Source organism: Pholcus phalangioides, unplaced genomic scaffold (genome assembly GCF_987345545.1).
Source record: "Pholcus phalangioides strain wild (caught in Gottingen) unplaced genomic scaffold, Ppha-v1.0 ptg000017l_1, whole genome shotgun sequence".
Taxonomy (NCBI): domain Eukaryota; kingdom Metazoa; phylum Arthropoda; class Arachnida; order Araneae; family Pholcidae; genus Pholcus; species Pholcus phalangioides.
In genome coordinates this window covers 13,585,806-13,602,634 of record NW_028301610.1, presented here as the reverse complement: position 1 = coordinate 13,602,634, position 16,829 = coordinate 13,585,806, and the positions used below count along the sequence as shown (strand labels likewise).

The 16,829-nt window shown below is 34.2% G+C and overlaps 1 protein-coding gene across 5 annotated transcripts in view; it reads left to right on the top strand.

Annotated features, from left to right (window-relative positions):
• LOC149072420 (uncharacterized) overlaps positions 1–16,829 on the top strand; it is an 88,635-nt gene that overhangs the window by 34,518 nt on the left and 37,288 nt on the right. For 3 of the 5 annotated variants that reach the window (XM_089246524.1, XM_089246523.1, XM_089246527.1), the window contains exon 1: positions 15,956–16,149. The exons of 1 other annotated variant lie outside the window; for it this stretch is intronic. In XM_089246524.1, the coding sequence (XP_089102650.1) occupies positions 16,123–16,149 (27 nt within the window). In that variant the 5' untranslated portion in view covers positions 15,956–16,122. Of the gene's footprint in view, positions 1–15,955; positions 16,150–16,226; positions 16,298–16,829 lie in introns of those variants that run through there. One more of the 5 variants, XM_089246525.1, reaches the window with a different exon arrangement.

The following is a 16,829-nucleotide window of genomic DNA, read 5'->3' as shown; positions in this document are numbered from 1 at the left end:
GACGTAAATTTACCATTTGACTACTCGAGAACAAAATTAACAATTCACTGTACATAAATACGCATACTGCGTTGAATAGTACCTGAGATATCACTCAATATCAGACCCTGCTCAACTCAGGACAATAGAATAAAAACATAAAATTGAAAAAATCACATGATTTCTCTCCATTGCGCTGTTAAAATACTCATAAAACATCATTTCGCAAACATTTTATTCCACCATCGGAAAAACTTCTGTTTCTCTTTCCACAAATACTTTTCACAAATGAAAAAGAATGCTTTATTACTTCCATTTTTTTTACAAAATGAGAAAGTTCAGTTAAGCTTGAAAAAAATTATAATAATAAATGATAATTAAAATGCACGAACCACGCATTGCATGCATGCCCAAAAAATCATTCAATCCTGAACCTTATATTAATTAATGAAGTTCCGAATAATTGCATTTTAATTAGTATAGATATAATTTATTTATCTTATTAAAACTGCTTATTTTCGCAAAGAAGTGTTGTATGCGGTGTTAAAAATCACTGATCGAAAACATCGTCTAGTCCCGAACATAATGACAACTAAAATGCTGCCTACTTACATGAGTTTACATGAACACATCATGTGCGGTAAAAACAATTATCAATCGGATTCGTCCAGTACAGCAACTGGTTTGTGGCTTCTGAGTACTTGTTGTGAACATGTTGTGAAAACAATCAACAGGTAAAATTAAAATTTTTATATTGGATTTGTCCCTATTTTTCCACAATTTTTTTTTTTTACATGCAATGATCAATATCTTTTTTTTTTGTGAACAGGGATCATCAAAGTAAATAATAATTGCGATTCTTGACGTCTATTGTTATTTTGACAATTGTAGGAAAAAACTAAATGCACATAAATACGCATAAAGCATGAAAAAGCCCCGAGATGCCACTTCAGACCAAGCTCAACTGAGGATCATGGGAAGAAGACAAAGTTGAAAAAGTCCCATGATTTCTCTCCATTGAGCTGTTAAAACACTCATAAAACATCATGTTACAGACATTTTATTCCATCATCGAAAAAACTTTTGTTTCTCTCTCTCTACAAATATTTTTCACAAATGAAAAATGAATGCTTTTATATCCATTTTTTTTTTCTTTACAAAATGAGAAAGTTCAGTTAAGCTTGAATATCTAAAAATAATAATAATAAATAATAACTAAAAAGAACGCGAATCACGCATAAGACGCATGCCCGAAAAATCATCCAATCCTGAACCTTGTATTCTTTTTAACACCGAACAAGAAAGTAGAAATTTCTAGAAGAAAAGACACGAGAATTTTTTTCTTTCTCCTTATTTATTTTTTCGTAAAAAAGGGAAATAAATAGGAAGAAAGCGAAAAGAAATGCAAAAACATCAAAGGTCGGCCATGCGAAATTCGTCAGAGGCGCTCTCCATTTGCAAACACAAATGGGTGGAACCGTACAAGCTGACACGGAGAAGGCAAAATCCTCTCACTTTACGCGTCCCTGGCCTTTCAGCTATCTGAACCTACTAAAATTTCTTAGCCCCCCCCCCTTCCTCCTATTCCTCACATACACATACCTCCCAGAAAAAAAAAAACTCCTTCATCCTTACTACCTCCCATCTTGAATCTTTACCACCTCCTTACACACATACCATCCGCCATCTTCACATTTTCTTAAGAACGTGGGCCATATGTAAAAAGAAAAAAATATACAAAAATACAAAAAAATACAAAAATGATGTCGCCCATGTAGCCAAAGAGATTGCTGTAGTGAGGAGTCGAACGAACGCCTTCTTCTTCGTCTTTCACGCCTTCCTACACTATCCTCTACGCCTCACTTCTTCAACGGTCCTCTACCCTCCCACCAAAAAAAAAAATTTATTTTATTTTATTTTATATTTTTTTATTATTATTATTCCTTGCTTCACATGCTTAGGAAGCAAATTTCATTTTCCTCTGAATCGAAGCGAAATTTTCTGGACGTGCAAAAGGAAATAGTCAATATCTGGATATATCCAGTTACCCGAGGGCTTGAAAACGACAGGAATCTTCAACCCCGAGACCCTCCACGTCCTCCCCCTCCCCCTTTACCCTGTGCTTCTTTAAGACCAATGCAAAGAAATGGGAAAGATGCCCCAGCATTGCTTTAAATTAGGTGCTCCGGATTGCAGCAAGGAGGACTGCATGACTCGCGGGGAGTGAAATAGGATACTGCCGAAAACGTAGGGTGGTTGGTGGCAATGGGTGCCAACTTCTTTAAACTTACTTTCGTTTCTTTTTCCGTCCCCTTTTACGCTTCTTAAGCCACCAATATAGAGGAGGGGTTCTTATTTTTGAAGACAGATATATCCAGATGAATTGAAATCACTCGTCATATATTCATACACACACACAAAAAAACGCATTTCAGGATGGGATGTACACGATCTTAGAAATCTCTCGGATCCGTCGAGCTATCTTGATGTCCACGTGAATGGAGGAATGGTATCAGAGAAATAAAATTCTCTGTTTAGAACTGACATCAAATATGTCTGATCTCTGATATGCGAGAAGAATCGTATGTTAGTTATCTTGTCTGCCGAGTATCTGCAGCTCCGATATTAGTCCCCAATTTGACTATTTTCCGCTTACGATTTAACTATTTTTTGCTTTACTGCTGCTATAATGCCTGAAACATTGTTATATTTGTCTCGTAAGAAGATCTATCTATAAATACCTGTTACCTATTTTTGTAGTGTCTGCTCGAAATTCTTGAATAAATTCCTTGACATTATGAATTTTGGCTTCAACCCGGAGGAAAATTGAATCCAACTTCTGTAGGGTCTGTGCCTTGCTGCCAGAATCAATGAGGCATCATTGGATTATTTTCGATGAGATTTGTCGGTTGTAATTGTTCAAGAAATGCCTTAAAGTTGTGAATTTTCAGCCCCGATTGACTATTGAACAAATTATTGTTGGATTTTTCTTTGCAAGATCTAACCGTAGATACTCCCATTTTGCCTAGTTTTGATTGTAATAGTTGAACACAATGAGTTTTCTGCTACAAATTGTACTTAAATAGCTTAGATTCATTATTGTTTTCTCCAATTAATATATTTTGTCGTAGGAGCAGATTTTATCGTCTAAGTCAGACCTTCAGTCACAAGCTGCGAATTTGGCTGAAAGTTCGAGTATTCTAACCCTTTCGATTAGAGTAAAAAAAGGAGTGGGTGACCCGCCCAGAACTATCAACTAATATTACGTTGAATCTTATGCTATCCAAAGATATATCCTCGGTGTTCACTTACTGTTATTAATTTGCGAGAAAATTGCACATGAAAACACGACTGATTTTGTGCCTCTTGATTTTTTGCACAGATGCACCGGATTTAGAGAAATTTTATTTGTTTCAAAATTTTAATAAATAGCATAAAAAATTGGTGTCTTTATCATAACGATTCAAAAATATATAGTCTAAAAAATTCCAACCAGCAAGTCTATATAAAAAATGATTTAAATAAAATTAGGTCCAAGTTCTGCTCACATCAAAATTAAAAAAGGACTTCACAAACTAAAATATCAATATTAAAATTTCCTGTTTTAATCAATTTAACGAGTGTCTCTAATGGGCGCGGTAGCCCAAGTCGATAAGATACTCGTCGAAAGTATCAAAGGATGTTGAGACGTGTCGCGAGAGAGTTCGATACCCGGTTCGTCCTTTTCAGAAACTTTCCTGACACAGGGATACAACAGAAACGGTGACATGATTACAGAAAAAGATTACTACCGCAGGGAGTCACACATCGAGGGGTTAGTGCACCGCACCAACCTCTCGGTGAGCATAAAAAAAAGCTGTCGTTCGGAATAAATTGTAGGCCCCGGTCTAATCACCCCTCGTGTGCAGGAAATGACCGTGGTGCGTCAAAAATAATCAATGATAATCTCTCTAAACTATTTAATTTAAATTTATAAAGCTAATCAAATTTCGAAAGTTTTATCATATCAAACATCCACTCACCATTCTGTCCTCATTGCCGATTCAAAATAGATTGCTTAGGAAATATCTTTAATTTATTTATGGGATTTTTTCTGTGATTTTCATCAGTTTGTTAAATATTTCATAAACATAGTTGACTTTTCCAAATGAATGAAAATTTTATTTTTAAATTTGTATATTATTTTCAATGAAGTTTGAGATTCTTGATTTTTTTCTTTACATTTATGAAATTGCTAGGCAATGTTTACTAATTGTTACAGTTTTCGTCAATTAATTCTTAAAAATTTATTATTTTTGTGAAGACTTTGTATTCGGTGAAAAAAATCACTCATCGATATCATTGTCTAATTTCGAACATACAATGTATGACAACTAAAATGCTGCTTCTTTACATAAACATTTCTTTTGCGGTAAAAACAATTTTCAGTCGCATTATAACAACTGTATAACAACTGAATTGTGACTTCTCTGCATAACTGCTTAACATGCTCTAAAAACTATTTACAGGTGAAATTAAAATGTCTATACTGGATTTAAATATCCGTTTTTTTTTTCTACAACAAAACTTTTTACAGGCATGGTCATTTTTCTGATCCAATTGTAAATAGATATCCGGCGAAAGTATGTATTTTCTGATTAGGTCAACAGATGGCGCTTGTTGGCAAGATGAGTATTCCTATTCTCTAAAACGGAGGGACTTCACTGTTGGATTTATAAAATAAAAATCCATCGTACACACGCGTCCGATAAAATCAATATTTTATCTAGGTGTGGCATAGTAATTTTGTTTACCAACAGATTTCATCCATACAAATTAATTACTAGTTGTGAAAATGAACAAAACATTCAAAATACTTTAAAAAATTATTTAAATTAATTCGCATCATTAAAATTTAATTTATATAACTATCAAATTAGATGTCAAGAGCTAAAATATTGGCGAAATTCTTGAAAATTTTATGAATTTTTTCCCCAGGTTATAAATGTACTTAAAAAGACACTTCTTATATACTCAAACATCATTGTGGCTTTCTCATTACCCTGATTGTACTAACAGTCTATATAGTTAGCTACACATAGGCGTGAACTGAGGACGATGAACTAGGCGGAAGAAATTTTATTGTAAAAAAATGTAATAGAATGACTTTTGTCCCGTAAATACGGGACAAAAATAATCTCCACTATTTTAATTCAGTGAAAAATCACAACCGCTCATTTTTTTATTGCAGTTTATTACCGAAAAAAGCAAAATTTAATCACTTCTGCTAAAAAGCTCGGGGGGAGGGGCCGGGTGGCCCGATACAGGTATTCCTCTGTATCCGTGCCTAGGTAAAGTAACTATCCTTTTCCCGCTGGATTTCCAAACACAAATCTCTCAACCCTAATAATTATTTTACTTATGCCAATAGTGAGATATAACAAAGTATGCAAAGAAAATGGTACAATACTCGCTCTCAGATCGGTAAATGCAATAGAATGACTTCTGTCCCTTAAATACGGGACAGAAATATTCTGCCCTATTTTAATCCGGCTAATCCAATGACAGAATCCCCCGCCTAATTTTTTTTTGTTACTTCTTATTTACCGGAAAACATGAAATTCAATCATTTATTTTCTGCTAAAAGGTTCAAAGAAGCACCCCGAGAACCCTCCTCTACCGCCGCGCCTAGCTACATAGAGTATATACTCTTTTCCCGTTGGATTTCCAAACACGAATCTCTCAAGCCTAATAATTATTTTCCTAGTGCCAATACCAAATACCCTACGTCGAACAAATACACTATTGCGTTTGAGGTAAATTAGCAGAGGATTAGTGATTATCCATTGAGTTGATCCATGATTAACTTTAATCTCAAATGAGGAGCAGATGAGACTATAACAAAAGTATACAAAGGAAACGGTACAGTACTCACTATCAGATTGGGAGACATAAAAATATATATAAAAGTAAAAAATAAAACAAAATGAGTGATACGGACGAAATCTATTCGACTTGGGCTACCCTCCCCAAGTGTGTCATTTGTCCACTCGACTGGGTTCATTGGAGACTTCGGCGTAATTTTCCCTCTAATGACCCCAACTGGACAATTGAGAGAAATTTTCTGATTGGATACGTTCCGAGTAATCGGTCGAAGACTTTCTTAAGATTGTGAGAAAGACGTGAGGTACCGAATGAGCTCAGATCGCATTTTCTAGCTTTCTCTCTCTCTTTCCCATCTCGCCCCCCTAAAATTCATCTAGCCCTTAATGTGACTGCCTCTCCGATTTTTTTTTTCAAGCTCTGGCAACCATTAAGAGACAAAATGACCTTAGAATTTATTGCTGCCAATCAATTTAAGTTAATAGAAAATCATTTTGAAATCTATACTATATAGACACGACTTTTACCATATTTATTAACTGATACAAAATTACTAGACATAATTGTAGTTGAATCAAATTTTCTATTATATATATATATTTCTAGATATAATTGTCATAAAGCAGTGGTTCTCAACCTTGCGGTCCTGGGATAGTCTAAGGGGGCCACGGGTGAAAATTAGGTGGGAGGAGAGCCACAGAGAGCAGTGAAGAGATAAAGCTCTCAAGCGAAATATGGTGTGAAAGAATGCGACTATTATCAGAATCCAGCAGAGCTGTCTATATAACAATGAGGCCCATTCGGGTATGGTCCGGGACATCATATCCATAAGGGGCCTACAAGAAGAGATCTGGTACTATGATTTTCGAGTTTATGGGATTATTTGTTTTTCGAAATTAGTGAAACCAGTGACGCAATAAGTGCAATTATAACAGGACTGTAAGTGGATTTGTACGACTCATTTAGGAAGCCTGTACGACTCATTTAGGAAGCCTGTACGACCCAAGTTTGTGTAGCGACCCATATTTTCATAACCTCATCTCTATTAAATACCTCTGAACGTTTCGACCATTTTTTTTTCGGAATATTATGGCATTCGGTTAACAAACGTGACTTCCAGTGGACAAAAGTGCCCAAAGAAGAGCCACTGAAGCAGCAGTTCACAACCTGAGACCATATGGCTCCCTTGCGGTCCTGGAATATTTCAAGGGGCCCAAGGGTGGAAATCAGATGGAAAAGGGTCACTGAGAGGTGTGAAGAGACAAAGCTTTGAAGTGAAATATGGTATTAAAAAATGTGCCTACTATCAGAACCAAGCAGAGCTAACTATATGACCAGGGCCATTTTAACGCATTTTCCCATTCAGGCATGGTCCGGGGCCTCATATCCATAATGGGCCTATATGAAAAGATCTCGTACTATGATTTTCGAGTTTATGGGACTGTTTGTTTTTTGAAATTAGTGAAACCAGTGACACAAAAGCTATAACGTTTTCAAGGGACTACCACGCGCGGAGCTTTTACACTCTACTTTATATACTTTTCATACAGTCTACGCTGTATATACTGGATATGAAAATTAAAGTACTCGTATAAAGCATTCTTACCATGCCAAAAACGTTCTATTAAAGCTTCGAAGGGCTTTAACAAGACAAAAAAAAATTATCAGCATTACAACAACCCACGAGATATTTTACGAAACTTTATAAGCCCGACCAACTTCAAGAACCAAAAAAGGGGCCTTAAGCCCTCGTAAAATTTATATCCCATCCCTTTACATGGGTTTTTCCTCCCCCAATGGCTCTCCAAAAACTAATGTTGCGAATCTTTTAGGTTATCACAAGACCAATAAACATACGGACTAATTTTTATCCTCACTTTGTTTTGCTAAACCTACCTTCAACGTTCCCTGTTATTCCCAGCTAATTATGGGGCCCCCAGAACATAAATTGGCTGGAGGACTCATAGTATTGAGACGGCCTTGTATAGAGTCCCGACAAGAAGGAATCTCGCAGATTTCTAGCCCAAGGTAGACACTGACCCAGGGTGATGTGTTTGTATGTGTCATTTATCGTGCCTCCCGCGGTTTGTTAGATTATCTCGTATTTTATATACAGCCCTATTTCTCCCGTATAATTTGGCTCTTGAGAAGGATGATCCCCTTTCTGGATCCGTGCCTAGCCCAGGGCTCCAGAGATCGATCTTATATATAAAGTTTTTGTTCGTTATAAATTCATTTTTGACTGAATTCAACAAATAGATAGGGTATCACTCTTAGATGAGGGTAAGGGGGCCCTGGATAAGACAAGAGGGCCACGGAAGCAAATTTGATCCAAACGGGGCATAGGCTGCAAAAGGTTGAGAAACACCGCTCATAAAGGTCATAGTATCGACCAATGACCCCTACACAATCGTATAATACATTCCCTCAAAGAACTCGTAAAAGCTATAACGTTTTTCAAGGAAGTACTGGAGCTTTTATACTGTGTGTGTACTTTATATTTTTTTTTTTATGCAATCTACACTGTATACTGGACACGAAAATTAAAGTACTCTTATAAACCAGCCTTACAATGCCAGAAACGTTCTATTAAACCTACGAAGGGGGGGACAACAAGAACAACAAAAAAAATTATCGGCAGTACAACAACCCGCGCGATATTTTTCAGCACAAAGAAACTTTATAAGCCCGACCAAGGCTAAAGCATACTTCAAGAGCCAAAAAAAAAGGCCTTAAGCCCTCGTAAAATTTCTATCCCATCTCTTTATATGGCTTTTTCCTCCCCCAATGGCCCTCCAGAAACTAATGTTGCGAATCTCTTAGGATATCACAACGCCAATAAACATACGACGGGCTAATTTTTGCTCCTCACTTTTTTGCTAAACCTCCCTTCAAAGTTCCCTTCTTCAGTACATGGTATTCGGCATTTCTCTTGCCTTTATATATATATATAATTTTTTTTGGAGCCCTCTCTATACTCCATCTCACAAACAACACCAGGCGATAATTGCCAAACACGTCAGTCACATGATTAGTGACCACATCAACCACATCTGCTGCCACAAGCGTAATAAAAATCATGCAAAAGAAAACGACCAATCCAAGCTGCTTGGATATAAGTTCGCTCAAGCGATAATATCCAAGATGTATTTTTATTTTTATGCCTTTTTTTTTTTTTTGCTTTTTTCTTCTCACACCTTCTGTATTTTCGTGGGAATTTTTTTCCTTTTTTTTTTGCCGTTTTTATAGCCATCTCCAAAGATATTTCGTACCAATTAATATTATGTCTGTACTTGGTCAAGAAAGCTGAACTTTTCTCGATGGCATCAAGTATATCCTTGACTTTATGGCTAGAAATCAATTATTCGACTCTAATGGCACCAAACCGTAAAAACTTCATCCATTTATTGAGTCATTTATTTTATTCATTATCTAACAAGGCAAGGGTCCCGAGGTGACGTCTTCAAAAAGTTTTGAAAAATTCACCAGTGATTCTACTCGTTTGAATGCACAAAAATACAAAAAATCCGATGGAATCAATACATATAATCTACAAAAAAAAAACTATAGGTGTTAACACTTTGGAGGCCAAGAATGAATTTAAAAATCACTGGAGTGTCAAGTGACGTCATTAAAACAGCACATGAGCAAGTTACGATCCTTTGATTTACCTCAAGTATAACATAGAATAAGAAAGATGAGAGAAAGATAACTAGTTTCTAAAAGAGAGAAGCTGTGGAAAGAAAGGAAAAGAAGTTTTTTTATAGGTATCGCCAAGAAGCGCGAGAGGCTACGAGTTGCTGATTGTTATAATTTATAATAATTTTTGTGGCTTTAATAATTGCATTCCGCCGCTAATTTTTTTGCTCTTATGTGATAGAGAGGAAGATGAATGTACTTGAATTTTTTCATAATTATTTTATGAATGACACCTTGGGGTGTATCAGGAGCAAAAGGATGAAGTGATCAAAATTGAGTTTCGAGAAAATTAACTTCAAAGATTATTGTAATATTAGAAATTATATTTAGTAGTTAAAATTGCGAGAAAGCATCACTAGTATATAGAATGGCAGAGATGTCGGGTAAAGGAACCTCTTGAAGCACTTAATTTTTAGCAAATTTTTTTTCACTTATATCTCTTTACTTCTGATCCCCTTAATTATAATTAACCATGAAAGTCAGATTTTTCTATTGACTATTTAATGTAGCAAAAATCATTAAACACCCTTAAAATGCAAAATATTTTTTTATCAAGTAGGCTTTCTTCTGATTTTCAGAATTGAGAAATCAGCTTTACAAAATGGGCTATAGTCATTGCTAAAATAAAAGTTAGCTAAGAATGCGAGATATCTCGTCAATGCCGGTGAGACGGTTGATTTTTTTTACTCTGATGGATGAATAAAAAAAAATCACGATTTAAGATTTTCGTGTGTGTGTGTAAGATCAGAGTTATTGTATCGAAGATTTTAGAAATTTTTAAATTTTTACAACATATATTATCTTCGATGCATGTTAATGTTTGCATATTTTTTCTTCGAAGATATCGATACGTATATGGCTTCGAATTCTGAGCTCCGTTCGTGGAAAAACTTCTCGCACAGGAAAGTTTTGATATATATACAGGAAAAACTTTTTCCTGAGCCCAATCCCGAGCCCATCCTGCCATCTATCGACTCGAATACGAACTAAGATATCGACATCTCACTTGGAATTCCGTGCCAATCCTGTTATACGCGCGAAGTTCGGCTGGAGGTGATCCATCAAACGCAAATCACTCTGTCAAATGTGGGTGGAAAGACGTTTGGACTATGGAGAGGTGAAAGGCACTGAAACGATGATGATGCATGTGCACACACTATTAAGACAGAGAGAACACATCTTTTTCTTCGGAAATTTTTTGTTCCTTTCCCCCCGGAATTCCTGGGGGGACAAGCTATTATAGACGGCTTAAAGCGTCGCACAGAACTTAAGTTTTCGCACAGCTAGCTAGCTCTCTTCCTTTACCAGTTTCTTCACAATAGAGACGTGAATAAATGTATTCATCAATTGATAATCGATATTATTTATAGTCACGGTTTTATTTTACCTCAAATAATGAATGATGTAAATCGAATTATATCATTATTGTAAATTTTAAAACTATTATTGTAAAGAAAATATTTTTTTCATTGTATTATATAATGAAATATGGAATTATCATCACTAAGTTCAAACGACTAAAATATTTATGATTTTATTTATTTTTAGAGACCGTAAATGACCATTGGGGAAGGGGTTTGGAGAACAAATGCTGATGACTCTTAAAAAACTTCTTTCAACTATTCTGAATTTCTGACAATTTTCTGAAAATTATTTCTACGATTTATTCTGAATTTTTAATAATTCTGAACTTTTATGTATTCTGACATCATATTTCTTGCCTTAATTTTGAATTTTTATCCATTCTGAATTCAATTCTTTCACTGATTCAGAATTTTCTCCAATTCTGAAAATATTTACTTGACTCATTCTGAATTTTCATCAATTCTGCAATTATTTCTTTTTTTAATATGTTTTGGATGTTCATGAATTTTGAAATGGTTTCTTTCATTTATTATGAATTTATCATAATTCTGAACTTTCCTCAATTCTGAGATTATTTCTTTATTCTGAACTTTCCTCAATTCTGAGATTATTTCTTTATTCTGAACTTTCCTCAATTCTGAGATTATTTCTTTATTCTGAACTTTCCTCAATTCTGAGATTATTTCTTTATTCTGAACTTTCCTCAATTCTGAGATTATTTCTTTATTCTGAACTTTCCTCAATTCTGAGATTATTTCTTTATTCTGAATTTTCATCTATGCTGAAACTATTTCTTGAATTGATTTTAAGTTTTCGTCAATTTTGAATTCTCATCAATTCTGAATTTTTATCAATTCTGAATTTTTATCAATTTTAAAATTATTTCTTTCACTAATTCTAAGCTTTCTTCAATTCAAAAACTTTTTCTTGCATCCAAATTCTAAAATTATTTCTTTCATTCTGTTAGCCTTTCCGTATGCCGACTTCCTCCCATCACAATATATAAAACTAAATCTCAAGGGGGGGGGCTCAAAATCTATCCAGGCATAGGGTCCCCCCCCCCCGAACTCGTTAAGGCAGCCCCGCTCCTTTGCAATGAAGTTACATCCTCATCCTTTCTCATGACATGGAAGTCATGCAAACTGTTCAATCTCCAAGCAAAAGGTAAAAAACAAAAAGATGTCAGAAACACTTCAAAAAACAAAGCGGGGGAAAAAAAAACTTTCTTTCGTAGAAATAACAGGGGGGAAAAAATGCCAGAAATACAATGGCTTTTGTCTTTTGTCTCTTGCATAATGTGCCATATGACTGTAAGTTTGGGGGGAACGAACAGCATTTTATTTTATTTTTTTTAGGGAAAAAGAATAGATAAGGCCCCGTGGAAGATAGTAGGTAAGACAGGGAACAGTCTTTTATACGAAGAAAGTTGCTGAACGCGTAAAACACAGAAGTATTGAACGTGAAACAACAAATATTCCTTTCCTAGTTCGACATATTGACTCAGAGGGAAGACTAACATGCCTTACATCAGCGCATTTAGATGGGCTTCGAGCCATCTCCTCTCTCTCTTTTCTCTTCTACAACATTCTTCTCCTCTGTTATCCTTTTTTTTTTTTCCTACCAGGAGCATGAGAATTCCCCAAAAATCCTTTTTATTTTCTCCTCTCATGCCGTGCACATAAGAGATAGTATTATCCTTTAAATATCAAAAATTCAATTCATGTTAATTGTTCTAAAAGAATTGGAGCACAAACTACAGCTAATCAGTCATATTCGAAGACTTTATCCGACTGGAAAAGCAATTTGAAAAATATTTATAATTTTAATCAAATATTTATAGATAGTGTTTTGTTTGTTGTTTGCTGTTCTTTCGATTTTGTTGGTAAATAATGTGAAATACTGTTTGTTGTTGAAATGATAATCAGGGATAAAATTAGATATTTTGTTTGTCACACCGTTTGTAGCCAAAATCCTCAAGTTTGAAGTAATTTTTGTTACTTATGTTCATTTTGTTACCGAATAATGCGAAATACCGTTTCTTTGGTATAAAAATAATGATTAGCGATGAAATCACGGAATTTTTTTAATCGTCCCATTTGTCGCCAATTTTATCGCCAACTAACATCGTTACTTATTTTGATTTTGCGTCTGTGCGGTATTAAATTGATAACTGGGGATCAGAGAAATTACGTAATTTTTGTTAATCGAACCGTTTGTTGCCAACTAATATTGTTAATTTTATTGATTTTGCAAGTAAATTATGTAAAATAGCGTTTGTTTGGTGTTAAATTATAATTGGGGATGATTATGGAATTTTTGTCACAATCGCTATATCTGTCGTAAAAGGGCACAAAGTTATTTTTATTTGCCCTCTCATGCTGTATGCATAGATAAAGCACTATTGTCCTTTAAATAATAAAAATCCAATTCATGTTACTAACATCTAAAAAAATAGGAGCGCAAACTACGGCTAATTACTGCATTCATATTAGAAATTTTATCCGACTGGAAAAACAATTTGAAAAATATTTATTATTTTAATCAAATATATTAATAGACGGTGTTTTGTTTGCTGTTATTTACGTCGATTGATTTTGCTGGTAGATAATGTTAAATACTGTTTGTTCGGTGGTAATTAGCGATGAGAAACTATGGAATGCTTGTCAATCGCACCGTTTGTCGCCAAGTTTATCACCAGCTAACATTGTTACTTATGTTAATTTTGCTGCCAAATATTACCAATTGTTTGGTATGAAAATATGATTAACGATGAAATCACACAGAATTTTTTCAATCTTGCCATTTGTCGCCAAGTTTATCGCCAACTAACATCGTTACTTATGTTGATTTTGCTACTAAATAATGTGAAACACCGTTTGTTTAATGTTAAAATAATAACTAGGGATGAAGTTACAGAATTTTATTAAGTGTACATTTTGTCGCCAATTAAAATTGCTACTTTTGTTCATTTTGCTAGTAAATTATGTAAAATAGCGTTTGTGTTCGGTGTGGAAATGATTATTACGGATAAAATTATGGAACTTTTTTGTCAATCGCCCCATATGTCGCCAAGTTTATCATCAACCAACATTGTTACTTATGTTGATTTTGCTGCCAAATAATACTAAATACCATTTGTTTTATTATAAAAATATGATTAACGATGAAATCACATGGAATTTTTTCAATCTTGCCCTTTGTCACCAAGTTAAATTATAGAATTTTTGTCAGTCGATTGATTTATTTGTCGCCAAGGGCATAAAATTATTTTTATTTTCTCTCTCATACCGTATGCATAATACAAATACAACGCCACAACAGGTAAATTGCCCAACGAGGTGGCTGACTTAAGAACATCATGGATCCCCGAGCCATTTTTTGGAGGCCCTACCTACTACTGCTACACCACACATGCACCCGCCCATTGTATTATTGTCCTTAACTAATAAAAATTCAATTCCTGTTACTAACATCTAAATAAATTGGAGCACAAACTATAGCTAATTAGTAAATGATGTACATATTCAAACATTTTATCCGACTGGAAAAGCTATTTGAAAAATATTTATCATTTTAATCAAATATGTATAGATAGTGCTTTATTTGTGCTGTTATTTATGGCCATTTTGCTATTAAATAATATGAAGTAGTGTTTGCTCGGTTTTAAAATGATAATTACGGATTATATTTCGGAATGCAAATAGTTAATCGCAATATTTTTCGCCAAGAGCTCGCAATTTATTTCCATTTTCCATTTCATGTCGTATTCATATTATTGTGCATGTTACTAACATGGAACAAATATGAGCGTAAACGTCAGCTAATTAGTCATATTCGAAAATTTTATCTGACTGGAAAAGCAATATGAAAAATTTTATAATTTAAAAAATGTGAAATTAAGCATTAATGTTACGAAATATATTATTATTTTTTTTAATTATGAATAGTGCTTTGTTTGCTTATTTCGATTTTGCTAGTAAATAATGTGATGGCGTTAGTTTGTAGTTCAAACGATAATTAGAGATTAAATTACGCAATTATTCAAAATCGTGATATTCGTCACGTTTATATACAAATCGAAATAATTATATTTTCAAAATAGCGTTAATAAAGGCCTGATTCGGCCTTTATCTCATCAACCATTCGTCGTAGAGGTATGGTTCGAATTTAAAATATGCTCAAAATGTGTTCAAAAATCTTCCTGTGCCAGTTTTGAGAGCGAAAATTCAAAGTGTATTACAAAATAAAAAAAATCTAACTTGTTATGCGGTCCTCCTGTTCTCTAACTTCGAATTAGAAAGTTGTTGCCCTGTCTTTCTTGATGCCAACAAAAACTTCCATGCTTTTGACAGCAATATTCGCTGATATATTTGGTTTCAAAAATTAGAGAAAAGTTGAGAAACAACAAGAAACTAACGGGCAACTCTTCTTTCCCTTTTCTTTCCCAAATTTTCTCCGTTTTGGAATTCAAATATCTCAGCGAATATTGTGGTTAAAAACATGGAATTTTTTTATTGCGCTCAGAAGCGACAGGACAACAGCTTTCTCATCGGAAGTTAGAGGACAGTATAAAAATTTAGATTTTTTATTTTATTTCGTGAAACACTATTTTCATTCTCAAAACTGGTATAGGGCGATTTCTTAACACATTTTTAGCATTCTATAAATTGTAACCATACCTTTACAACGAACGGTTGATGAGATAAAGGCCGAATTAGGATTTGCAGGGCACCCTGTATATTATGACAATTATTAATTGGATTTTTGTGAATATTCTGAAATACTTTCTTAAAATTTCGAAGAGTTTTCGAATTTTATATTGAGCCGAAATCAATATTTAATATATATTGATGATGTTAATAAGTAATGATTAGTTATTATTAATGATTAATAGATTTTTTTGAAAAATATATCTCATCACAGTATATTAGTTGACTTTTCTGATGAAATTCTGTGTGTGAATGGGCGATGTTCCACAGAAAAATCCCGCGTAGTTTTCGAACGCTGCCGCCATCTTGGAAATTTCGATCGAAGCGCTCGAGTTCTCCCGTTCCCACAGCGAAAAGAGGAGAGAGGAAAAAAAATAAACCGGGAAAATATTCACCGTATATTTTCTTAATTTTCCTTGCCGGAAAACTCCGTTTTAATAATATTACAAAGCTTAATACGTGGAAATATTGCTCTCAACATGATTGACACGGGTTAGGAACATAATAGATGTATCGGAAATATTACCTAGTCGAGGTGAGTGTCTGTCTGACAATGTTGATATTTCGAATGTTTCTCTCGGAGCAAGCATGCGAGTTTGTATACACCGTGAGCGAGAGGACGTTAGGCCTAACGCTTATGATAGGCCTAACTGTTGAATTACTATGTTTTATTGCACTCTTAGGTAATAAATTATACTCAGAATTCTGTTTTTAAATACATTACGGGATATTTATGTAGCTGCTAAACACTGACATCAATACGTTAGGGAGTTGGCATCATTCATGGAAAAGTAAAGCGTTATCGCCATATAAATACGTCATGGTTTTATTTAATAATACATATGTATAACACCAGCTGGGTTCTAGAATTTGCGATTAATTATAAATAAAACAATTTTATAAACATTAATTGCTGACATAATACTTATTGATTTAATTGATGAACACTGGCATCTATACGTTACGGTATTGACATGCATCATTCATGGAGAAATAAAGCTTTATTGCCATAAATGCGTTTACATGAATGCCTTTTTTTTTTTATTATATAATACCTATGTTTAGCACAGTGTGAATTAACAATTTTATCAACATCAATTCATAACAACGTATTGATTCAATTTCTAGACACTGACATCTACACGTAACGATATTGACATGCATCATTCATGTAAAAATAAAGCGTTGTCACCATAAATACGTTTACATGAATGG